The 26490-nt window shown below is 44.6% G+C and overlaps 1 protein-coding gene across 1 annotated transcript in view; it reads left to right on the forward strand.

Annotated features, from left to right (window-relative positions):
- EDC4 (enhancer of mRNA decapping 4) overlaps positions 1-26490 on the forward strand; it is a 777931-nt gene that overhangs the window by 179895 nt on the left and 571546 nt on the right. The window contains exons 8-9 of the mRNA XM_085639493.1: positions 9620-9729; positions 11762-11845. Coding sequence (XP_085495619.1) covers positions 9620-9729; positions 11762-11845 — 194 coding nt within the window. The remainder of the gene's footprint in view (positions 1-9619; positions 9730-11761; positions 11846-26490) is intronic.

A 26490-nucleotide genomic window follows, 5' to 3' on the forward strand; every position in this document is an offset into this window, starting at 1 on the left:
ATCAGGGGATCCAAAACCCAATCAATGGTTGTCTGTCGTTGCCGGAATGCGGTGAGCTGGCCTGCATGCTGCAGAGCGGAGTCCCCTCTCCCAGCTGAGTCTTGCGCGCTTGAGGACTCTAGAGAGCCTGGCCTGGCGCGGTCAGATCGCGCAGGGATGAGAGGGAGTCAGAGGGCTCGCTTGAATCAGTCGCAACGGAGCGCTGAGAGAAAGCACATTTTTTTTAAATCAAGGAAAGCTTCTTATGAAATTAAATACCACTTACCTTCATAAGTCCCCTTAAAAGGTAAAGAAGTACGAAGGACCACCAATTAAATACCCCATGTCCTAAACTAATACATAAAACATGACATTGAAATGAAAATTCAAATAAACCACATTGAAAAAGGCTAAGGATTTATTCCATGAATTGGAATAGCTCTACAGAATCCTAATAGGCAAAATACTTAATCGTATTAAATAATCAAGGCAAAGAAATTAAAGACATAAACCAGTAACAACGCAAACTACTTATCTGTATGAGGAAGCAGCTAATAAAAGAGGAAGGTGGTGGTTGACATGGTTATATATGTTGTACCTTGACTTTGAATTGAACATTTTACTTTACAGTGTTTTTGTTCTTCAACGGGCTGTGTGGGGCAGCAATAAAGGTTTAGGCATAGTGAGAGCCTCCGGTCTTGTAATGAAATCCTGATCTAGGGCAAATTAAGCTGCATGGGGTTATGTGGTGAAAAATAGCTTTCAAATCCTTTCAAATCAATCAACCATTTGAAGGAAATATTCAACAATTCTGTGAACTGACTGTAGTGTTTGTAGCATTCTTTTTCAATACATGTTTTGTGTATGTAACCTGATGTATTACTATGCTTGTAGAATGCTAGGGTGAGCCTTACGTGCTAGCGTTCTTCTAATATTATGTGTGTTCTGAGAATATTAATGTGTTCTGAGAATGGTTTACTTCGAATTGGGACGGTTGTTCCAGACTCGCTACTGTTGGAAGAAACGTTGATTGCTGTCCTCCACAACCGTGGAGCTTCAGTAATTAATCTTACCTGTATAAAACTCCTTGCCTCCACCGTTTTTACTACATTGACCGGTCTGGAAACCCTGAGATCCTGAAAACTGCTTAAGGGATATGCTGTAATCTAAATGTTAAAAGTAGCTGCCATCTGTAATTTCTTTGTCAAGACCCCCTGAACCATTCACACTTAATGGAAGCCCACCACTATTAAAGTTGATAATGTTTTAAACTATTGGGTGCTGAAAAAATTCTGTAGTTCACATACTTAATCAAGACTTCCAATGTGCCAGCGCAGCGGTAACAATCATCATGAACGTTTTCAGAATAATTGGCTTCCTAATCATCGACATTTCATGAGGAAGGGTTGGGGAAAAGGCAGTCACAAATTAAGGTTCTTCATGTTTATTGCAGTGGGAATGGGAGATCCAATGTCCCATTTTAATACTAAGTGAGGTAATCAGGACGCCAGATGAAACCAGTAGTGCACAAACTCTGCTGGTGCAGAATGAAAGTAGACATCTGCATCTGAAACAGCGAACCTTTGCCACATAGGTGTGACGGTTCACTGCCGCTTAAACAATAGAATTGCAACTAACATCATTTAAGAAGCCAACGACCCTCGTGTTTTTTAGGAATCTCATTGGCACAGAGTTGGCTGATGATACAGTATAGGATGTAATATGGAATAAATGCCCTCACTGCTGTAGTTGTCTCATTTAAGAGGTCACTATCATCTAATGTTGTTACATACATCTTGGTTTTTCATTTCTACAATGTGTTATGTTTGCAACTCTTTCCCATCCTTTTTCAGTGGGAGTGTAGAATGTGCTATTGGAACAAGTTACTCTTGCCCTGAAATGTTGGCTTCTGGTACTTTAAAAAAAAAAGTATTTCTGCTTCTGTAGGTGCTGGTAGGCCTCTGCTTAAAGATATTGCTTTATCAAATGAAGCCAGCCTAGCCACTTTCTTTTCAAATTTGCTTACAGGAGCATTTTTGAATATACATTCATTACCTAAACATAATACTGAAATCTTCAATTTTATTGAAGACCACAACCTTGATGTATTTTTTTTCCTGGCGAAAAGAATCTCCCTCACTGGTTGTTGCATTCGCTCTTCCGGCTGGCTATAAAATCTGCCAAATGTATTGCGAAATCTGTTTTGAAAGTGGGGTGTATATTTTATTGTCTGTTGAGAATTTGTCTCTCTCTCCAACGTAGTTATAGATTACTTTACGGGCTCTGATTGTTTACTTAGCTCCTTGTCACAGTCTTACTTCTTTCACCATTTTTGGAACTGTGCAGAGAGCTTCCCTTATTTTGGCGATATTTTCTCTGAATTTATTTCTCCTTTAGTATTTAACATTTTCAATGTTCTACTATTTGTGGGAATGTGATTCTCATTCTCTAGCTACTAATAGTTTTTTGACTTCCAGTGCTACACTGTGTATGATGCAATTGGTCTTGCGCGCCCCACCCATGTGATGCGCCCCACCCATGTGGTGCATCACACCCTCAATTTGTTTTTACTACCGCCATTTGTATTTTGGGTGTATTTTGCCTTTCCAATCCTTAATCAGTTTTGTTCAATATCATGTTCAGTATCTCTTTTAATTTAAACATGGCAACATTACACCTGTGGTTACATCTGTTTCATATTCCGTATGCTGCTCTGTTTTGTGGTATTTTATTCTCTTGCCTTACTCAAGAGGTATTGCAAAACATTAGAACTGGAGTGGCATTGTGATTTATCCTCTGAAGCCCGAGCCAATTTTTCCTCTGCTTTGACAAAAAATTACGACTGAGCTAAGGAGTCCTTGCAGTACTACCCATCAAGCATGACAGAAGCACATAATCCTACAAGAGATGTTTTAATAATCTCTTTCCAAATCTGATAACTGTAGATTAGCAACACTAGCTTCCCAAAACGTTTGCATTTCTTTAGTTTTGTTTTCGATTGGTAAAATTCAAAATTGATTTGATGCTTCGTGAACCAACTTAGATCTTAATCCTCAAGTTCCCTTTTCCATTCATTTTGTAACTCATCAGTTAGTAGAATTTATGCCCATCCACTGAAATTACTCTAAAGTTAATTAGATCAGTGAAATCTGAATCTCCCATGGACCTTTGCCGTGCATGGTGTCTCCATCTTGTTGTTTATACTGTTGCCTCTAGTACGGGTAGCAATCTTGTTATCACCTCTCATGATGAAGGTAGCTGAATGAGAGTTTCAATTTCAAAATTTCTTTCTGTATTAAAGTCCCAAACATTGCTGGATCATACTCTGGCTGTATGCAGAGTGGCTCATGGTACTGAGGTCAATGTTACCTTGGTACAGAACGAGCTCCACATGCTGTAGGACAGTGATCGTTCGGATGCTCTGAATTTGTTAGATTAATATGCAGCCTTAGATACCCTGCCCCCACAATGCTTATTAATGGAATGTTGGAAACTAGTAACTAAAGAAAAGTTTTAGAATGGGTTTCCTTATTCTTATCTAAACATGAGCAAGCATCCAAACTAGAGCTGTCACCTCCGAAGTTCCTCAAAGCCCCTCACTTAGCCTTGCTCTTTTCAACATGTGTGGGTAGCTATCTTGGTGAAGCTTATGTGCTCTTTTAGATTCTAACTTAGATGCCATATGGATGACATTCGGGTAGCGCTACAACATGATGCTTGCTACCCGGGATCTACTTGGGCCCAACTCTGAAAATTGTATGCATGCAGTAGCAATGTGTAAGAACAATTGACATGTTCTGGTCAACTCTGGTAAGAGAGGGATTCTACTGTTTGGTTTTACCACTTCCAGCTGATCAAATATTTGATGGCCTGTTGAGTTAGCAAATCACTGCCGCCCAGTTAAATCTGTCCTATGACAAACTTTCCTTTGAGGCCAAAATTTCTAAAACACCTTCCCATTACTTTAAAAAAAATTCTTCTTATTGAACTGTTGCTCAGTATAAACAAGCATGAATACATATTGCATTCATCCAAATGACTGCTTTGTAAAACAAAATATCATAGATGGGACATTGTCACTGTGGAAAATGTAGAAACATTGTGCATATAAGAGTATACCGACACATACAAATGGAAGTCTTGAGTCTCAAAATCTCGAGGAATTAATTCCTGCCCCCCTCGCCCTATCCCTCAAACACCTCTCTATACCTGCGACAGTTGTCCCATAGTTTCTCCCATTTCTTTGGGAAGCCCCATCTCTGGTAGACCACCTGTTCATTTCTTTGGCACCGATCTGCATGTACCTCCAGTCTACGACCTGCGGCCTTCCTTCTGCCCCCCATGCTCAGACTAAATTTCTTTTAGCGATCCTAGAAACTAACTTAAGCCATATCATCTAGTATTTAGGCCACTCCTTGTCTCCCGATATACACTTAATGTACCACCTGTCCGCCAGAGCTACCTCCTGGCCTGTGACCCTCATCATAATTAGTGCCACCCTCCTCCAAAAACTCTATTTCCGGTCTCTCTCAGAGTAATTGATAAAAGGATCCCGCTCCCCCCATCCCCTAATACAGGGAGCGCTATCAACCCTTCCCAGGCGATGAAGAAATATACTAGAATAGTACGACCTATGAAGTATGTGTAACTGGACAAGGTGGAACCGGACTCGTATTGCCAGCTCTCTGGGGCTTTTTATTGCTTCGTCCTAAACCTCCTCTTCTAAGGGGACCCAGGTCTTCCTCCCACCGTGTCCTCAGCTTTGCAAATGGATCCAAGTGAATTATTCATGGGTTTCGCTTGGTCAAGGAAACTGACTTTTCCGGCATTGGATCTAATAACAAACAGTTCTCTAACGGCGCTGTATCGGTCAGTGTCTCCCCTTCCAATTTATGACACCTTAGCACGTGGCTGAGTTGTAAGTATTTAAATCATTCATGGTCCGCCATCTCAAACTCCGTGTCTCAAATGTAATATAGGATTGCCCCTCCACACATCCCCCAATCGCTCGATTCCTATCAACTCCCACTTGGAGATGCCTTGTTAGTTTAGGACCTCCTACAGAATATCACTGTTCCACAGAGGGGCTGTCCCCGTCAACTTGTTCTCCCACCCCAGGAATTTGGTGGCATTCCGCCAGGCTCCCACCATCACCTGTGTGTGGAGTGGCAGCACACACTCCTCATCCGAAGAAGCAACATGGAGCATCCTTGCGTACCCATGGTCTATCGACCCTACAGGCGGGTTCTGTGATGTCAGCGAATACCTAGTTGTTGATCACTACCAGTTGGGATGCCCAATAGTAGTTACGTATATATGGGATTGCCAGTCCCCCTTCATAAACTCCTCTCTGCAATTTGCTTAGCGCAATTCTCGAGCATCCCCCATCCCAGAGAAGCTGCCGCAATAGATTGTCTACTTTTTGGAAGAAATCATTTAGGATTTTGTACAGAGTGTTTTGTAGAACGTATTGTAGTCTTGGTAAGGTCAATAATCAAGGTCTGGTAGTTCCTCATTGGCCAGGTGGTCACAAAGGGTGGAACCACGCGGCTGTTGCTGCTGTTGCGGGGAGACCAGAAGGTCAGATATTAATGCCCTCACACACCTGTTAGGGTGTCATGCTTCATCATTGGGCGCTCCTTGTCTGGCCAGCGCTGCAATGCCCCGACCTTGATCATTATTGAGTTTATCTTTGGGAGGCGCATGGGTGTAGGACCTCTGTAAAATATTGACCTCTTCCTTCCCTCCTTTGATTTATAGGTCTTGGTAAGGTCATCATTTTAAACAGCACCGCTCTGTTCATTGGAAAGAGAGGGAGCTTCCGCCATTGAGTCACGTCTCCACTAAGGCGGTCCAGGTGTGGGTAAAGATTTTTGGGGAGAAAATCCTCCATCTCTCATTATAAAAATGCCTAAGTACTTGAACCCCTTGCGAACAATCGGGACCATACATCGGGTCAGCAATATGGGGGTGGCAGCTCACAGGGGGAAAATCAGGGACTTATCCAAGTTATTTACTAGGCAGAGTACCAAACAGATAATCAAAATAGGTAGTATCCTGTCATTTGTGGCCATGTGGCTTAGAGCAAGATGTCATCAGCATACAGGGAATGTCCTTCCTTCCAATCCCCGCCTCAGGCAATGCCTCTTATCAGGGGGTCTTGTTGAACCTACTCCGCCAAGGGTTCCAACCCCAGAGCAAAAAGCATTGGGGACAATAGGCCCCCTTGCCGGGTACCCCTATGCAATGCAAACGGTTGCAACAACATTGTTCACCCGTACCTGGCCCAACTGACCACTGTATAAAAGCGGAAACCATTGACAGAATTTAGTTCCAAAACCCAACCTTGTCAGAGCCGCGAACAGGTAATTCCACTCGATACTGTCAAATGACATTTGCACATCGAGAGAAAGCACTACAGCCTGCTCGCCCGAAGGGCCATAGTCGAATGGAGCACTCAATATAAGCGCCTCATATTGAGACATGTTCCTCTGTGTGGCATAAAGCCAGACTGATCAAGGTGGACAACCTATGTAATGACTGGTCCCAGTCTGTTCGCCAATGCCTGGACTAAGACCTTGGCATCAATGTTTAGCAACAAGATGGTACAGGCGTGTGACGTATCTTTTTTGGGGAGGACTACTATTTTCGCCATCCATTGATCTTCAGGCTTCATTGAACATATTCAGCATGTGCCCAGCTATTTTTGGTGCAATGCACTTGTATAATTCAGTTGGTAGCCCATTGTATCCCTCAGCCTTACCCGACTGCAAGTTCCGGATTGCCTGCTCAACCTCATCCCCTGCCAAGTCTTGCTCAAGCAACAACCTGTCTTCCTCAGAGAGCCGGTAGGGGGCTATCTCTCAGGAGCTCCTCACAGTCTGCACCGACCTACTGGTTTTGGAGGTGTAGAAGCTCTCATAATGTGTAGGGAATGCCTCCGCTATCTCTACCCCATGGTATGGTGCCTGTCCTCAGCGTCCCTAATCTCTAGGACCCAATTCCTTTCCCCGTCCCTTTTGTCTAGCCAGGAAATAAGTTGGCTGGCTTTGTCACCTATGTCGTATCGGCTGTGCTGCGTGGCAGTGGTATGTGCACGCGCCCTATTCTCATCCAGATCTTTCAGTTCTTGTTGTTTGAGGTTAAGTGTGTGTTGTAGCCACCGGCTGTCTGTGCTGGCCTCTAGTACCTGGGTCTTGAGTGTCAGGATCGCTCTTTCAAGGTTGTCGTATTGTAGCTTCTGCTGTTTCTTCTTTCCCCACATAATTGCCGGTATCCATCCCCGGAGGACCGTCTTAAACGCCTTCCACAACGCACATGCCAACTGGACCTAACCCTCATTTTCTTGAAAGTATTGCTCTGCCCACCTCATGCACTCTGTCCCAAAAGATGCGTCCTTAACCTACCAGGGATTAATCCTGGGAGGCAATGTGGTATCCATGACGGGGCCATCTAGGATTACATCCAAAGGGGAGAGGTCAGAGATGCCCTTAGCCCCGTCAGTGGCCCCACAAAGCCAGTCAGTATACGATCTCTGTGTGAAAACGTAGTCTAATCTGGATCGACTACCATGGACTGCAGAGAAATGTGTGAATTTCCTTATGTATGGATTCTGTTCGCGCCATAGATCTACCAACCCTAGTGCTTCTACAAATGCCCCCCAATGGACTAGACTCACCACCCACCTGGAAGTTATTGTCCCTTTTCCGTCCCGGGTCCATTGTTGCATTAAAATCCCCTCCCATTAGTAAGATCCAAAGGAAGTAGTTCTAACAGGACAGTAGTTCCCAGTGCAGTAAACCACTACCAGTATCCCTTTGATGCCTCCATGCTCCCCCAGGTGCTTGGCCCCGATGCCTCCGTGAGTCCCACTATGTAGCATGAGGGGCAAGATCAAACACACACAGGCTGACCTGGCACAGATGCAAGCTTGTATCGCCGTGCCCGTCTACGCCCCCCATAGTGCACTCACCCGCTCCCATGCATCAAGGCAAAGAAAGTCCATAATTAGTGGGCAGGAGGTGCGTGGGAAGGCAAGCCCACCGCCTAATTCCTATTCAGCCCGCACACTCAGGACCGCTGCTCCTCATATCCCAGGGACTGTCCATACCTCCACAGCGGACATGCCTCTGAGGCTTTCGCCCAACCAGCGCCTCACAGTCTGTACTCCAGGCCTCCCAGACTTCGGGTGCCACCAAGGTGTAGCCCTCTGTCCAGGGACTTAACCGCTCGATCCGCTTCTCAGGCCACTCGCCCCACTCCTCCTCATGCCAGCAGAGATGGCATGTGCACGCTGACAGCCCCAATGGCCATGCCTGCTGCATCTCGATCGCCTTGAGGGTCCCCCGTGCAGGAGGTCGGGGTAGGCCAGCTCTGTGGTCCGGCAGGCGTTGATCGCCCCCCAGCCTCCAATTTTCGCCTTTAGGCTAGCAGAGGACAGGCTGCACCACAGCCCAGGGCTCCCATCAGCAGATATGATAGTCCTCACCCTGGCCCAGTCTCAAGGCCTCCGACGTCCTCCTCCAACAGGGGTGGGGGGGAGACGAGCAGCGAACCCAACCCCACAGACGTTACTACACTCTCCGGTGCACCAATTTCTGCTGGAGCAGGGCTGTGTTTTTTTAGGAATTAACGGTCTGGTTGCACGGAGCTCTTCTAGTGTGCAGCCATCTTAGTCAGTTCCAAGCCACACCCCCTAAACTTTTTTATGTAAAAAATAAGTAATTTGTTTTGCCTAAATGCACGTATTTTTTCAGTTATTGAGGCCGCATTGTGATCCAAGGTACACTACGGCAACTGTTTATACCTAGGGTTGTCAAGCTACCTGCTCCACTTTCTTCAGCTAACACATTTTGAATGTGTTTTCATCAATCTAAAACTCTATAGAATTTTGGTCCAGCAGTTTTATCTGGCATTTTTAAATTTTATCAGACATCTTGAGTGGTCCAATCTGTTAACTGTCTTACCTTAATATCTCCAAAGATTAGGGAAGTGTGCCATGGGTTGGCGGGTAGCTTTTTATTATCAGGCTTGCAAGGCCTGGAATTCTTTTTGCCATATTTGCTGTGAGTAGTCCACCCCAATTTCAAAATGCCCATAAGGCCTGGTTTGTTTTTTGTGGCTTGCTATCTGGCTTGCCTGTCTACCTCTCCCATTGCCAGGGTAGCTTGTTGGTAATTGTTAATGTAATTTTTACATATATGTTAAAGAAATAAATTCCATAAATATTATTCACAGTTAATGTACTCTTTACATATGTTAAAGAAATATATTCCGTAAATATTATTCACAGTCGTCTATATTGGCACCAGTAGCTAGTGTCGTTTCTGAAAATTGCAAAAGCGATTCTTTAATTTGCCGGAGAAGCGGAGGGTTCTACAGCTTTTCTTTCTCAAGTAATTAGCGAAGAGAGTATGCTTGTTGACCAACCTATGTATTTGTTAGCTCACAAATTCAACTGTAATATGCTTCAATGATTGTAGTTTCAATTTGCCTTTTTATAGTCCACAAATATTTCTCTTTTGGGGTTTGGGCTGAGTTTTCAGACTGTTGATCTGATTTCACAAGTATATCACCTTGCGCAAAATGTCACAATTACATTGTTTGCTAAGATCATCTTTTTTTAAATTCTTTTCTGAAGCGTCTCAGTGAAGGAGCCCTCTCACCAGACGGGACGGTCTTGGCAACTGCTAGTCACGATGGCTATGTCAAGTTCTGGCAGATATACATTGAGGGACAAGATCAGCCAAGGTATGTATGGTGACTTAAGTCTGAGGGTGTTTTTCCGAGCCTGGTGACACTAGAAGATTGACACTTACTTTGATTATTTTGTGCATCAAGCCCGACACCTGTTGTTGCTTTCTTGGTCAACAGTGGTTTAAAACATTATTTTATATACAGGTTTGGGAACAACCTGAGGATGCAGTGATCTGGGATAACTAGCGTTTTTAAGTTTTTGCATCTGGTAGCGGAGCCATTGGACATCAGACACATTTTCCTGTGATCATGTAAGATGAAGGAAAACCCTAGGCACTCAATTAACACTAGGCATGGTCTTCTTCCTCTCTAGCTTCCTATCCTGCAAAAGAGCTGTTCAATTGTAGTGCATATCTGCAAGCACAGCAGAACAATCTTTGTTATGCACAGCGGTTAATTTCCGTATGAGACGGTTGCAGCGCTTGAGCAATGCATCCTCTAGCAACCCATTGCTTTTTCCTCAGATGCCTGTTGCTCCCATTAGCTCGCCTCTCTACCGCCTACCTTCCTGCTCTCATATTTGTCCACCTCCCAGTGCTCCCTATTATGCCATAAGGTGCAGCGCCACACTCCACGTGCTTACAGAGAACAAGGTGCCTTTTTTTTTTTAATACACTCTCAAAATATAATGTAGCAATATCCATTTTTTTGTGAAGAAATGTCACAGGAAATCTGCATAAGTGCACAGTCGTGAAAAGTGACTATTCAACGTCATCTGATCAAAACACCGATCATCTGATCAAAGCACTGTGGTCAATAGTAGCGTTTGCATATATGTGCCATGAGGAAACCAGGGCTGGACTGAAAGCACATGCAGATTAGTATTTTCCATAGGTCTATGCTGTAAATATAAAAAAGGAAAGATTTCATAGGAGCCTGGTTCTCTTTAAAATGTTAAGTCCCCAGCAGCAGCATCTTAGCTGTACTGGTTCTGTACATTATTCTTGTATTATGTCACGCTACCAGGTATAAAATGCTGAAAAAAGATTGCTGAGGAAGGTTAGGCACTGATGGACAATATCAAAGCACCTACTCAGAACTTAAAAATAAAGGAAACAACCATAAGAAAACCTTATTGAAACCTTGCACCAACTAGAACACAAATAATGGGTGATTTTATTGATGGTGAACTGTGAAATGTGTAGAAATAAAAATAATTAAAGGTGTGAGGGTCAAATTAAGATATACAATGGCTATTTACGAGCCATATAGGAGCTAAAAAGGAAAAGTTACTTTGAGACTACCCATCATTGCCCCCCTCCTACCAGTAGCATGGTAGAAAAAGGCTTCTGGTCTTGGAACTGTACAGCCTAATACCTCTAATAGATTCACATACGTCTATGCATTACCCACTATTTGTTCGATCCTGAAAAGTTTCTAATGTTTAAAACAAAGTATTTTCTAAGCCCGTAGGTGTGGCCTTTTTGCATGAAAGTGCATTGATTTGAGACTATGGATCTGTGCACTAGAGACTGTGTGAATGCAAGTACGTGTCAAATGTTGGAGGAATGGCTGGATCACTGGGTGCAAGGGTGGAGGAATGGGGTAGCATACACATAAAAATGGCTGTAGGAATGGGTGTGCTTACGGATGGGTAAAAGAGTGACAAATGAGTGAATACATGGATGGATGAATGGGTAAAATATTAGCAAGTACATGGATGGCTGAGGTCAGGTGGCAGTAACATTCACACTGGTGGAAGGAGGTTGCCCTCCAGTGCCAGCGCTGTTAAATCATCCATTAATGAACCCTCTGACTCACCCATTCATCTGCATATCCAGTACTTTTCTAGGTGCAGTACTTACATCCACATCAGGTGGGTGCCATGCCATTTACATATTAAGGGTGGAAAGGCAGCATGGAGCAACACAGTGACAGTTAGATGCCATGAAATTGTGGCACTTTGCAGGCTTGCATAATTACTTAAATTGCCCTTGACACAAAACCGCTCATACTTCGTGAAATAAAGACATAATACTACAGATGTTTAAGCTTTGTGATTTGGGCTCTTCTCTTTCCATTTCAGATGTCTACACGAGTGGAAGCCCCATGACGGCAGACCCCTCTCCTGCTTGCTGTTCTGCGACAACCACAAGAAACAGGATCCAGAGTAAGTATACAGTAAATGGCAGATGATCTTAATTATATGCTGCCAGTAAAGAGGAGAGACTGGCTGTCAGCTGGAACGGGTGATATATTCTGCCAGGTACTATCTTGTTATTATTAATTTATTATCTTGGTCAGTGAAAAAGACTTCTCCCTAGTGGGTTCGTAAATCATTGCTGATTGAAGAGGCTTGCTTGTTTGCAGTTGTGACTTGCACACAGGTGAGAGATGTGGTGGAAGGTGAGAGTTAGATTAATATCAACAAAAACGGTGCCTCATGTGTCGATTTGGAATCCAAAAATACTCACATTTTGAGTCTTGTTCAGTGAACTATTGGTGCTTGGAAGTACTGGTTGAGTTTGTTCCTAGTAGGAGTTGGTTTTTAAAGGTGAGGTTAACGGACCATTCTTTAGGGATGGCACATGTTTGGTTTATTGTACACAAAACTGGGTTTGATCCTGTTGTGGTCTATGGGGTAGGGATCAATATATATTTGCTAATAGTGTATACCGTCAGTCATCAATGTCTAAAAACGTTTTTTTCTTGTATATTACACAAGGGATTTACTCAATGTGTATAATTTCATTACCTTAGTGAATATGCTCAAATTCACAGTACCAACAACGCATAACGTAAATTCAGTCCATATAACACAAATATTCGATACTAGGCATGCAAACTGAATTTTTAAAAGAAATGAAAATTTGAAATTATGAGTTGAATAAGTATGCACAAAACTTGTTAACACAAAATATGTGGAAGTGTCCAAGACATTCAGTTGTTTGATAATTGAGAAAAATTGGCCACAATTCATGCAGTCTCAAAAGGGGTGTATTCATTTCTGGACCCCCAACTGCTTTCTCATTTTCCACATTGCTTTTGCTATAGGGGACCCCAAGAGTGATTTTTACACTCCCAAGTATTTGTACAAGCTGATACGTTTTGACCTTCTCGAAGTGTGACACAGATTTTAATTGAAGGGCTTCATCAGGGCCATTCCCTTACACATCCCGGTAGGACACCAAATATAGATGGTGAGCTAATACACTGGTCAGTGGTTTTATTTCAATTGTTCCCCCAAATAAGTGTCAAGAACAAATTAATGAAGTATTTTCCCCTGGAGTTCCTAGTTAGTATTGTGTGCGCTAATAGATAGGAAAATACCAAAGTCTGTGCTATAGCCATTTAGTAAAGTTCAACAAATCAAATCCAAAGCTGCATCTCGGCTCCCGGCCTCCTCATAAGTCCCATCTACTCCTTAAAACAGTCAGGATTTGAGCAAACTTTTGAATTGGGCGAAGTCCACCCAGCTGCGGACGTGGCCTGGAAGCTGATTCCATGCCCTCGGAGCACAAAGCTCTGACTCCATATCTTGGGGTACGAATACCAGGAATGGACAGACACTCCTTGTCGCTGGATCTCAGAGTGCAAGAAGGACAATAGTAATGTAATTTGTCCTTCAGATACAGAGTGTAGATCTCCAAAAGAGCTTTGCGAACGAGACAGCAAATCTTAAAGAAAATGCACTTTCTGACCGGCAGCCAGTGGAGGGACCGGAGGACGGGGGCAAAGGTAGAGCCTGCTGGAAGTTTACAAACAAACCGGGCAGGCTTGTTTTGCACAATTTGGCGTTTAGTCAGGAGGATGTTGTTGGCAGCCATAAGCAATGCATTCGCTTAGTCTAGGTGGCTAATTATCAGCACTTGGACTGGCCTTTTTCTGGCCGAGCCAGGAAGCCAGAGGAAAGCTTTCCTCCAAAGCTGCATGGTGGCAAAATCTATCCCTCTTGTGGAAGCTACATGACTTTTCATGGTCAGTTTGTGATCAATTTTTATACCTACATTTTTTGCCGATTGACTGGTGCACGGGCTTCTCCCAATTCTGCGGGCCACCAGTCAGGAGACAAGAGCTATTGCATTTTGCCAAACAGCAGAACCTCTGTCTTCTTGTTATTCAGCTGAAGACAGTTTCAGGACATCCAGGCTGCAATGTTCACTGTACATATTACTATCAATGTCCTGTCCCATATAAATGATCAGCTGAGTATCATCAGCATAGAAGATTACTTTGAAGCCACAAGTTTGAACAGTCTGAGCCAGAGGAGCAACATAGATGTTAAACGGCGTCGGGCTCAAAGATGAGCCTTGAGGAAATCCTTTGCGAAGAGGGACTAGCCGAGATTTTAAAGAAGCCAGAGTGATAATTTGGGTCCGATCTCCTAAAAAATCAGCCAACCACTACAGGGCAGAGCCTCTGACACTGATCTCATGCAGTCTTCTAATCAGAACTGCATGAGAAACAGTGTTGAAAGCTGATGAAAGTTCCAGCAGCACAAGCATAGCAGGAGCACCAGTGTCCACAGAGAAATGGATGGAATCGATGACTGCCATCAGTGCAGTCTCAGTGCTGTGGGCTGTTCTGAATCTGGATTGAGAGGGATCAAGAATTGCGGGATCTTCTAAAAATAGCATTAGCTGTTTATTCACATAGCTTTCAAGCATCTTCCCTAGTAGAAAAAGAAGAGACACAGGGCGATAGTTGATAAAACCTTTGAGGTCTTCATTAGATTTTTTTTTTAATGGGGATGAATAAAACAGTCTTCCAGGCTGACGGTAGGTAATATGGCAGTTTCCAGAGAAAGATTAAATAAGTATAGACTGACTGGGGCTAACACAGCTGATAGAGTGACCACAGTGCTGGATGGCAGACATCAACTGGGGAGCCTGATTTGGTTTTAGTCAAGAAAGTTAAAACTTGATCTAGAGGGAGAAGTTCCAACCTGTCCCAAAGTGTAGGAGAAACATTGTAAGACGGCATTGGAGAAATGGAATTGGTTTGCTCCTGATTAATGGAAAAGTTCCTATAAATCGTATCAATTTTTGTCCTTAAAAAACCAAAAAAAATACTGCTAGGGGATTAAGAGCTCTTGACAGGCAGGGATATTTGAGACACACTCATAGAGATCTTTTGGAGTTGCCCGCATTTGTTAATTGGCTACAGATAAAGCCTGCCTGGTCTTTCTGATAAGTGCATGAAATTCAGCACGAACAGATTTGAAAGCTTCTTTATCCTTTAGAGATTTTGAACGGCACCAGCGTCTTTCCAATTTTTCACACCCTGCCTTCAGCAAGTTTAAGTTACTGGTAACCAATGGGGCATGAGGTCTTGAAGGAGGCTGCTTGGAGATTTTTAATAGTGCAGTTTTGTCAAAAGCCATATACGGGGCAAGAAGGTAATTTACTAAAGCCATTTTAATGTTGGAATCATGGGTCAAGAATGTTAGTCCATGCTCTATAGGTCTTATTATCTATGATAGCCGACTGCTTTGTCCTGTCGGTCATGGCAGTGCAAAACGTAATCAGGTGATGGTCTGTTCAGGTAAGGGGAGAGGATCATCACTGACTAAAAGAGGAGAATTTGTAAAAAGCCAGTCTAGGGTATGGCCAGCAGTATGCATGGGGCCTGTAATACATTAACCGAGATTAAATGATTCCAAGTCTTCGAAAAGACAAGCAATCTCAGGCTTTAGTACTTGCTCGCCATGGAAATTAAAATCTCCTCGCAGGAGAAACGTCTTAGAGAAGAGTACATGGGGAGCAATACGTTCAGTCAACAGATGGCGGAAGTCTTTCTTCGATCCAGAGTGGCGATTAATTAGAGCACCCTTTCAATGAAGCCCTATTGTCAGTTCAAGTTTGAATACACACATTTCCACCCAGTCCGAAATGAAAGATTCAATAATTTGAACTTTAACGGGTTCAGTCTAAAGCATGTGGTATACTCCCACTCTTGTCTTGATTTTGGCTAGTTAATTTCAACTCACCTAGACTGGAAGTAATAAAATATATCTTTCTCTAGGAAAGTAGAATTGTCATGTTACGTGTTGTATGTAAACACTCTTCTGCAGCATGATCACATTAATTGAACCTGAGCAAGTTGCTTAGATTCTTCATGCTGGTAAAAGCTATCTCCTTGGGATGATTCCGATTCACCTTCGATGATCTAAAGTTGAAGTGTGTTCGGAGACTTCTCAACGGACCTGGACTGGTCAGATGCTCACTCCATCTTGCCTCTCTTCTGGTGGTGACCTTAGCATTTTTGTAAAGTACTACTTTCTTTCCAGTGGTGGAGCCCCGTCCACTGCTGCACTTGTCCTCTTTAATGTGATGACTGCGTACGGAAGGTGTACCTATTATTGTTCCTGGTGCCTTCTTATCACATCACGTAGTGTGGGCGTGCTGGGAGGCATAGTTCACAGTAGTTGTATAATTAAGTCGAACTCAATAGTGTACCTGAGGTAGGAACTTGTTACTTGATGCATGGCATCTTTGTTCTTGCACACCACTGTTATACTTGTCTATTCTAATTCAGGGCCCACATAGGGAAGGTGTATTCTTTTGCATTTGTTGTTCCTCCCCATGAGATCACATTGCGCAGGTGTGCAGTGATAGGTCGCGTGGCACTCGTTTCCTGGGATACATAGTTCCAGTGAAGTTCGATGGTATGGCTTGTTACTGAGGTGCATGGCATCATGGATCTGGTAGTCTTAAAAAATTAACTTGTAGTGTCATGAATTGGTAATCTCTTGCTGGAATTAACACTGTACATAGTTGTGAATGTCTCAAGGCATTATTATGTAAATATGTTGCTGATTTAGAACATTTTATGTGAGTCATTCTCAGTAGTCTGTAAACGTGAAATAATTTGTAGCTCCAATCTCAGGAGAGTTTTCTCCACATTGCTCTTGTTTGTAACATGTCCCAGTCTTCTGTGCCTTCATTCCTCCTTGCCTTAGCTAACATTGTTGTGAGACATATGCGTCAGAAGTCCTCATTGATAGATTGCCTTCCAGGTATCCTCTAGTTATTCCTTAAAAATGACATCCTTTACTTGAAACGTCTTAAGTCAAAATAAGGGTCTTGAGAAATCTCTTTGCCTAAGTCATAAAAATGTCCATTGTTGCTTTTCTCCTCCTTCGTTCTATTCTCCTCCTTTGGAATCTATTTTTCTGTTACTCTTAGTCCATAGATGCTCTTATATTACTGATATCCTTTTTTTTATTCCTCTGCCATTGATCAAGCCAAAGGCTCCTTTTGCAAGCAGGAGCTGATAAAGGACCACAGTTGCCTAAGCATGCACACAGATATGATGAGATGGTTGGATTTCCACTGGTTTGGAAAAGAAGAGAAGCTTTGGGCTAGGTGGAACTACGTTGTCATTAAAGCAGTTTTATTTGTTGGTTTGTCATGTTACAGCGAAGGTCCATGCAAAGAACGTTTCCTCCTCTCAAACTGCAAAGTACACGTATAGCAGTTAAATAGACTTTTGGCATACCTCATAACAGGCGATCTCTCTGTTTCCAAGGCTCTCTTGAATTCTTTAGAGAGTCTTCTGCTTATCTGGGCAGTCCTTTACACAGTCCAGGTATATGCTTTCCCTTCTGAGGAGAGGGAACAGATGACACTTTTGTTGCTACACCGAATGACCCCTTACTGGGTTCCTGTATTTGTTTGGGCTCTTTGCGTGTTAATGCCCACTACAGCCAGGTTTTAAATGAGACCCCTCAGTGCGGAATCTGATCAGACTGGAGTCCATTCTTTGAGAAACTGACAGATGCACTCGCTCAGTTCAGATCAGCTGCTCCCAAAGGTTTCCAGTCATGGACACTGCCCCTGTTTGGTTTGAAGCACATCCAGCTTTATATTTGCTGCAGCAACAACATATTAACCTAATGGAATTGAGGGCAATTCGATGGGCTCCAGTGACTTTCAGTTATTTTTCTTTTTAAAATATAGAAGTATAGATCCATTTACAGAACATAATCAGAGTGCACTACTTAAAAAATAGGTGCATTGTGGGGTCTGGAGCAGAGGTGTCACTTGCGGTGTGAGGACTCAAGTCTGGAAGAGATGGAGTGCATTTGCAGGAGAGAGGAAGGCATACAGAGAAGTATCTTACAAGAGGCCCTTAGACATAGTTTAAGCTTTTCCGGGAGTCCGTGAGGATATCCATCATACGCTCCATGGCAAGGCTCTGCCAGAGGCTAGTGTGTCATTCTTTCTTCCACTCGTTCCAGATCAAATAAACTTTTGCTACTTGGTGCCAGTTCTTTTGTGTTGAAACTGTAGTTGATTGGAGGGTGTTCTGGCACGTCTTCCCTCTGTAGCTCTTTTTTTAGATTCAATAGTGTGTCATTGAGACAAGTATGGGGCTGTAGGTTTGTTCCAGGCTGCTGCCAGTGTCATCTTAGCTGCGCCCAGGCCCAGACACCGAATGGAGCGCTCTCCCATTGTCTGATCCTTAAGGGAGGTATCACATAGTCCCTGAAGTACAAACTACTGTTTGAGGCAAGGGCTAGCCCAAGATTTGTCTCATTTGGGCTAGTATCTCAGGCCAATAAGGCTGAATTGTGGGACAGTCTTACCAAATGTGGGGAAAGTCACCCAAAAGCCCACATCTCCTCCAGCATCTATCTGATGTCTCTGGATATGTTTTGCGCAATTTGGCGTGGTGTAAGTACCAATCATAGAAGATTTTATAGTGGGTGTCTCGTAAGTCCCATTGAACAATTAAATCTGGGAATGGCGCTTAAAGCTTCCGCCACTGCTCTAAGGTGACATACGTCCCCAAAATCTGATCCCAGAAGGTCCTGTGTTGAGGAACAGTGAAGTATGCAGTGGAGGCCAGGAGAGATTACAGAAATTAGATGCAACCCCGAGAACCCCTCAGGCGACGTACAAATGTCTCAATAGGAAGAAGGTCCCTCGTCGCTGCCTGTCGTATTTCAGGTTCCATTACCCAGTGTTTTAGTTGGGCGTAGTGGTACTGTTCTGTACCTGAAGGTTAAAAGTTTTGACGGCCGGCAGTTATCAAACCTGAGGATTTCCCACCCTTGGAAGAAGTCCGATATAGTAGGACAGCCCCCCTCCCACTCATAGATAAAAGGGTCTGGGGGATATAGTACTAGTGGGAAAGCCCTGTTCTGCTGTATAGGGGTATAAGGTGAGGGAAAGATAGTTGAGCCATGTAGACGAGTGGCCTAATCCCAAACCTCTAAAATGGTACTAATCGAGGTAGTTAGATAGGCTTTGGGCGGATGGACAGGCATAGGTTTCCATAGGACATCGCAAATCGTGATTGCCCTGTCCATTTGTAGGTAGTGCTTATTGGATTCCTGCATTGACCGTTCCGTGATTACACAGATTTGTGCGCCTTGTAGTAAAGGGGTAAATTCAGTAGGGACAATCCCCCACCCCCTTAGGGAGCACCAAGATTTTATGTGATAGGTGGGTCCTACGGTTCTGCCAGATAAAAGCGCTAAGCATGGAATGTAGAGTGGAGAAAAGGACCTGATCTACCTCGATGGGGAGATGCTGAAAGAGGTATAAAACTATAGGTAACATTGTCATATTTATAGCATTAGATAGAGGGGGGGGGGGGCATTTCTTATGTTCTTGCTGTAATTGCCTTGAAAGTGAGGGATAGTTAGGCTTGTAGAGATCTGCCATTCGCGGTGTAATTTAATTCCGAGGTACCCGATTTCCCTCTTGGCCCATTGGAAGAGGGCAGAGGAAGCTAGCCCCTCGGTTTCTCTAGCTGAGACAGTCAGATTACGTATAAAGGATTTGTTAATCCTGCTATGGGTTCAGACGCTTGGAGTTCAGTCTGTAGGGCTGTCAGTGACGTTCGGGGGGAGGTGAGAGTCAAGAGGACAACCACCGCAAATAGGGAAACCTTTTGGTTAGCTGAGTCGAATGGCCGCCCCTGATTGAGAGGGGAGGCTCGTATCCTGGCCGCTTGGGGTTCTGTGCGCAGGGCAAATAAGAGATGAGAGGGCAAGCCCTGCTGTGTACCATGTTCCAGGGAGACATATTCAGAAGCAGTCCCGTTAATTAAGACTAGAGCGGGGTGGGCATAGTGGACCTGGATCCTTGCATTACATTTGTCCCCAAATGGCCAGCAGTTTTTAAGCAGAGTGTAAAATCAGACGTTGGACAGTTTTATTATTTTGTTAATTGTTTTTATGCTTTTATACATGTATATCGCAGCCATTCGTGTACAGTATTCTAAACATGGCAGTATTACTTCAACTTTTTTAAATTTACGTTTCAGCCGCCAAGTTACATATATCATGATTGTAAATAATATTGTAGGCATGGGAATTCTCCTTTAACTTCTACAGATTTTACAGTGCACAAGTTGAGGTTTAAGTGATGTAAAGTCTACAAGCCAGACTAATATAATTGAAAGTGGTAGGATAGCTTATAAATTATAGTTATTGGTCCTTTTGAAGCCTGTTCATAAACAAGTCAACACATAACTGTAATTTTACTTTCGCCGTGCATATAGGGGGTATTCATTGTAAGATCTATTATCATTTATTCATCCATTAGATGTCTGGAGTATGGCAAACCTATTGTGTCTCTGGTTATTTGACATCAGAAATTACATTGTCTCCTTCCACCCTCATAAAGGCTGCCAAGACAGATGCCCAATCTTCAGCGATTGGTATGTCCCTCAGGCCTCTCCTTTCTTCCCTCAGAGCGGATTCCCCCGCTTGTGCCCAGCTTTTGACCTCCCTCTTCCATTTGAAATGGGGAAGCCCTCGGGGTGACCTCCAGTGCATAGCAAGCACCTGTCTAGCCAGGCTCAGGGCCAGACCAAAAAACCTAGCTGCTGCTTCTTTCGCTCTGGGTCCACTGGCATTCAACCTGGGTGTGCCTCAGTTTTATCTCCAGGCACCTTTCATGACTTTTATGCCGTCGACTCCGGCTTGACATTTCCCGGCGCCGAGATAGTCTACTCCGGCTCCCCAGACTCCTTCAGCTGCTGAGTCTGCTCCACCTCGGATTTGATCGACGTCGAGGTTCGATGTCGAGGCTTCTCCATCGACACCACTGGTGTCTTCTCCGGCGCCACGTGTGACTCCACCGACTCCGTTGCCTAAGCAGCGCTCCAGTAGAGAAGCGCAGAGATTGCTTGAGGAGGAGGAGGAGTATTTGCAAGAACAGGAGGAAGGAGAAATTGTGGACTCTGTGGATGAGTTTGAAGGCCTTCAGGAAGCTAGTGGCCTAGATACTTCCCCTGATTATGAGTTACCATCTGCAAGTGGTTGTGTTGTGCAGGACGTTGCACCTTATCATGTTGTCATAAAGAAGGCAGCTGATTTATTGGGCCTTAAACTTCCCTCTGCTGAGATTAAGTCCAACATACTGACGGAAATTTTGAATACTTCTTCATCAACTTCTGAGCTCCTACTTCCATTCACAGAGACGTTAACAGATCCAATTCTGGAGGTGTGGCAGAAGCCTTTGTCTGCTCCGGCTGTATCTTGTTCTGTCTCGAGGATACAAGCCTACCCCTGGTGATCCGGCTTTTTTGTCATCACATCCGACACCGGAGAGTCTAGTTGTCCAAGCATCTTGCTCAAAACAGTCTTCTGGTGCTTTTCCTACCATTTTGGGTGACAGGGACTCGAAAAAGATGGAGCAAGCTGCGAAGAAGGTATTTTCTTCTGCAAGTATGGCTCTAAAGTCAACTAATGCGACTTGCCTTGGACGATATATACATGCATTGATGGACTCTGTTGTTCAATTGGCTCCTAGGTTGCCTGAGGAGGATCGTGCCAACTTCTTGGAAGTCCTTTCAGATTCTCAGGCCGCAGCACGACAAGTGAGTCAGTCAGGCATGGACACTGCTGACTCTGTGGCTCGTGTTATGGGGTCTTCTGTGGCTACAAGGAAACAGGCATGGCTCAAGTCTTCAGGGTTTTCGGCTGATGTACAGGTGACCTTGTTGGATTTGCCCTTTGATGGGTCAAGGCTCTTTGGTTCTAAGGCGGACTCAGCCTTGGAACGTTTCAAAGACAGTAGAGCCACCGCAAGATCTTTAGGCCTCCAGGTGCAGTCTAGAGGTTATGGGTACAAGAGATATCGGGGCTTTGGGAGATCTGCTTACTTTCGTGGCCGCCAACAATTTCAGCAGAGCCATCAACAACAAAATCCCTTGTACAAATCGTACAGAGGGAAGAATAAGAGAGGCCTCAGGGGTTCAAATCGTCAACAGGCCTCTTCCTCTACCTCCCCTCCTGCCACCGTTGGTACATCAGGAAAGCAGGTCTAGATTCCCAATCTTGGAACATGTTGGTCCAGTTGGAGGTCGGGTGTCCCACTTTCTACAAGATTGGAGACTGATCACATCAGATCGTTGGGTCTTGAATCTTGTAGAAAATGGGTACGCCCTTCCATTTTTGGAGTTTCCTCCTCCTTATCCTCCTCGCCAGAGTGGTTGTTCAGAAGACCACTTGCTGCTTTTGCAGCAGGAGGTTCTTACATTACTCCAAAAAGGTGCGATAGAGGTGGTTCCGGAGCAGGAAAGGGGTCAGGGTTGTTACTCCCGACATTTCCTGATCCCCTAAACGGATGGGCGCTTGAGATCAGTCTTGAACCTCAGGATTTTGAACATTTACCTCAAGCAGGAAAAGTTCAAAATGTTGACCTTGGCTCAGGTTCTCCTTGCGCTGCAACAGGAAGACTGGATGGTGTCCATCGATCTGCAGGATGCATATTTTCATCTTCCCATCCTGAAGTCGCATCGGAAGTATCTCCTGTTCACGGTGGGATCGCAACATTACCAGTTTGCGGTTCTTCCGTTCGGTCTTACTCCCGCACCTCGAGTCTTTACGAAGGTGATGGTGGTGGTAGCGGCGCATCTCAGAAGGTCAGGGGTTCCTGTTTTCACCTACCTGGACGACTGGCTGTTGAAAGCGGAGTCTCCAGAGTTGGTTTCGCGCCACTTGCAAGTGACAACTCATCTGTTGTTCAAATTGGGTTTTTTGATAAATGTACCCAAATCTCACCTGGTGCCTTCTCAGCGCAGCCTGTTCACAGGGGCAATACTGGACACTTCTGTGTGCCGAGCATACTCACCTTTGCAGAGGATTCTTGACATACAGGAAATGATTCCTTTATTTCACGATGGAGCGGTTGTTCCAGTCCTGAAGGTTCTTCGCCTGCTCGGTCTGTTCGCTTCCTGCATTCTGTTGGTCAACCATGCACGCTGGCACATGAGGGTACTCCAGTGGTGCCTCCGCAGGCAGTGGTATCAGCACAACAGAGATCTCGGGGAGAACATCAGAATCTCCAGAGAAGCTGCAGCGGAGCTGTCTTGGTGGAGTGTGCATGGCAACCTGTCTCAAGGAAAGCCCTTCCAGCCTCCTCCGCTGGTGGCCACAGTGATCACGGATACCTCCACTCTAGGGTGGGGTGTTCATCTGGGGAATCTAAAGGTCAAAGGCCTTTGGTCTCCAGAGGAAAGGTTTCTTCACATCAACCTTCTGGAATTGCGGGCGATACGTTTGGCACTGAAGGCTTTTCTCCCTTCCCTTCGCGGTCAGTGGGTTCAGGTCCTGACGGACAACACTACCGCGATGTGGTACATCAACAAAGAGGGAGGTGTAGGGTCGTATCGTCTGTCGAGAGGCTCTGCGGCTCTGGTCCTGGGCTCAGGGCCAACGGATTTGTGTGTTTGCAAATCATCTGGCCGGTGTGTTGAATGTTTGTGCGGACAGTCTCAGTCGGCGTTATTCGGCCGATTATGAGTGGCGGCTTCATCCGGAGGTGGTCCATCGCATCTTTCAGATGTGGGGATCTCCTCGGTTGGACCTGTTTGCCACTCACGAGAACGCACACTGCCCGTTATTCTGCAGTCTCCAGTTTAAGATGCAGGGGGCTTTGGGGGATGCGTTTAAGAAAGATTGGAGCTCACAACTCCTTTATGCATTTCCTCCCATAACCTTGATTCCTAGGGTTCTGAGGAAGATTTGCCAAGACCGGGCCCAAGTTATATTGATTGCCCCGGATTGGCCAAGAAGGGTGTGGTACACAGACCTACTTCACCTCTTGTCGCACACTCCGCTCCGTCTCCCTCTCAGGGCTGACCTCCCCTCGCAGTCGCAGGGGCAGGTTCTACACCCCCACCTCCAGAGCCTGCACCTTCATGCCTGGAGATTGAACGGGGCAACCTGAGTTCTTTCTCTCTCCCGCTGGATATAGTGGATGTTATTTTATCATCCAGGCGACACTCCACTAAGTCTGTTTACTCTTCCAGATGGTCCAGGTTAGTTAAGTGGTGCGGAGAGAGAGAGACATTGACACTTTGAAGGCCTGCTTGTCTAATATTTTGGAATTTTCTCTTTCTTTAGCACAGCAAGGTTGTGCTGTAGCCACTGTAAAGGGCTATTTATCGGCTTTATTGGCCTTTTTAAGTTTTGCCGGATCAGCCGTCTTTATTTAAGTCCCCCATTGTCATGAGGTTCATTAAGGGCCTTACAAATAAGTTTCCTCCCACATCTTTCATTATGCCTCCGTGAGATTTGAATCTTGTACTCACTTTTTTAATGGGTTCTCTGTTTGAGCCTCTTCACTCTTGCCCGTTGAGGCTTCTTTCTTTTAAAACGGTTTTCTTGATTGCCGTTACCTCGGCTAGGAGAGTAATTGAGCTTCAAGGTCTTAGTTCGAAACCTCCTTTCCTGTCCATTCATGCGGATAAGTTGGTTCTAAGGACCAGGGTTGCTTTCCTTCCCAAGGTGGTTACCCCTTTTCATATGGGACAATCCATTACTTTACCTACCTTTTATCCTCCCCCCTCACCCTTCCAAGGAGGAAGAGAGATTGCATCGGTTGGACCCTTAGAGGGCTGTCAGCTTTTATTTGGATCGGACTACGTGGGCTACGTTGGGAAAATGAAAGGCAAGGCTGTGCACAAGAGGACTCTCTCCAGGTGGATTATCTTATGCATCAAGATTTGCTACACCCTGGTCAAGAAGGAACCGCCTGAAGGTATCAGAGCTAATTCCACCAGAGCTAAGTCTACTTCTTCTGCTTTGGCTAGAGGTGTTCCTGTTCTTTATATCTGTAAGGCAGCAACTTGGGCCTCCCTCCACACCTTTGCAAAGCATTACTGCTTGGATTCTGAGGTTAGGAGGGATGGCCATTTTGCTCGCTCTGTTTTGCAGGATTTTTTGGTCTAGTCAGGTGGACACTTTCCTCCGGGAGAGGTACGGCTTTGGGAATCTATTCAAAAGGTGAGGAACCCACAGGCAGAAGTATCCATCAGAAGAACAAGTTACTTACCTTCGGTAACGCTTGTTCTGGTAGATACAATATCTGCCTGTGGATTCCTCACGCTCCCACCCGCCTCCCCGTTGTCCACCTGTTTCTACCAAAAAATGTTTTATTTTAATATGTCTTAATCATGTTTATATTTTAATAATGAGAAATGCTTATTCTGTTGCTATTTCTCTTTGCCTTTCTTGATTATGCATGTGTGATTTTATATATATCTATATATTTGAAATGCTATGTGTGCATTTGAAAATGTGTTGGTCCGCCCGTTTGCCTCGGTGGCACGGAAAAATTGGGTGGAAATAACGGCAGCACGCCGATGAGGTCCTTTTGTGGCTCCGATGATGTCATACGGTGCCGCGAGCAGAGCCGGTCCATTGTGACGTCTTCGTCTACTTGGGAGAGCTAGGAAAGAATTTTCCAGAGGAATGCTGGCGCAGGGGGTATTCAAAAGGTGAGGAATCCACAGGCAGATATTGTATCCACCAGAAAAAGCATTACCGAAGGTAAGTAACTTGTTCTTCTGTACCCAAGCCAATATGACTTTTGGGCCGAAATCAGCACTGTAGAACAGTGCCTTAATTTAAATCTAGTGATTAGGAAGTATACACTGGCCAAGCAGTCATAATTATACTTGGGTTTCATGGACTTGTCCTTGGCTTTCGACTGCGTAAACCACAACAGGCTCTGGCGAATTCTTAGCAAGATGGGACTTGATGAGACCCTTATACATATACTGGCCTCACTTAACACAAACACCACAGCACGGGTACTGTACGGTCAAAGAGGTGAAGTGACAGATGTTTTTCAAATTAAGCGTGGAGTGCGCCAAGGGTGTGTACTTGCTCCTTTACTATTCATTTTATACATAAACAATCTTAATAGCCATTTGGCAGCTAGCACCCTGGACACCCCAATGATAAGTGGTTCTCCACTCCCAGCACTTTAGTGTGCAGATGATGCGTTCCCGATGGCCCTCACTTCTACTGCTCTGCGAACGCTAGTCCACAGCTTTGTGAATTTTATCGCCAAATTTGATCTAGCAACAAATTTTGCAAAGTCATTTATAATGACTTGTGGCCCTAAGAGAACTCCAAAATTGTAGTCTGCTCAAAGGCCCTACTAAGCACCAAATCCTTTTCTTATTTAGGTGTTACTTTTTGCACAACAGGCTCCTGGGCTCCACATATCCTGCATTGTAGGGCTAAGCTTTCTACGTCAACGGGATCGCTTCTTAGCCTTTCCCGGCCTACCAGTGGGTGGTCTTGGCCTAGTGTTATAAATTTTCAACACACAGTGTGCCCCAGCGGCTTCTGAAGGGGGCGGGTATTTGGGGAATCGCAGACTGCTCGCCCATACAGACGTCGGACAAAATCTTCTGTAGGAGAAGTTTGGCTGCCCCATCATCATCCTCGCATTTTATTTGTCACAGTGATTTGGGTTTGTCTTATTTGAGTGACTTTATTTAAACCAGACCCTCTGTACTGTGGCTTTCCATCCTGCGAACTGAAAAAGCATCTCTAAC

The sequence above is a fragment of the Triturus cristatus genome, chromosome 12 (genome assembly GCF_964204655.1).
Source record: "Triturus cristatus chromosome 12, aTriCri1.1, whole genome shotgun sequence".
Classification (NCBI taxonomy): domain Eukaryota; kingdom Metazoa; phylum Chordata; class Amphibia; order Caudata; family Salamandridae; genus Triturus; species Triturus cristatus.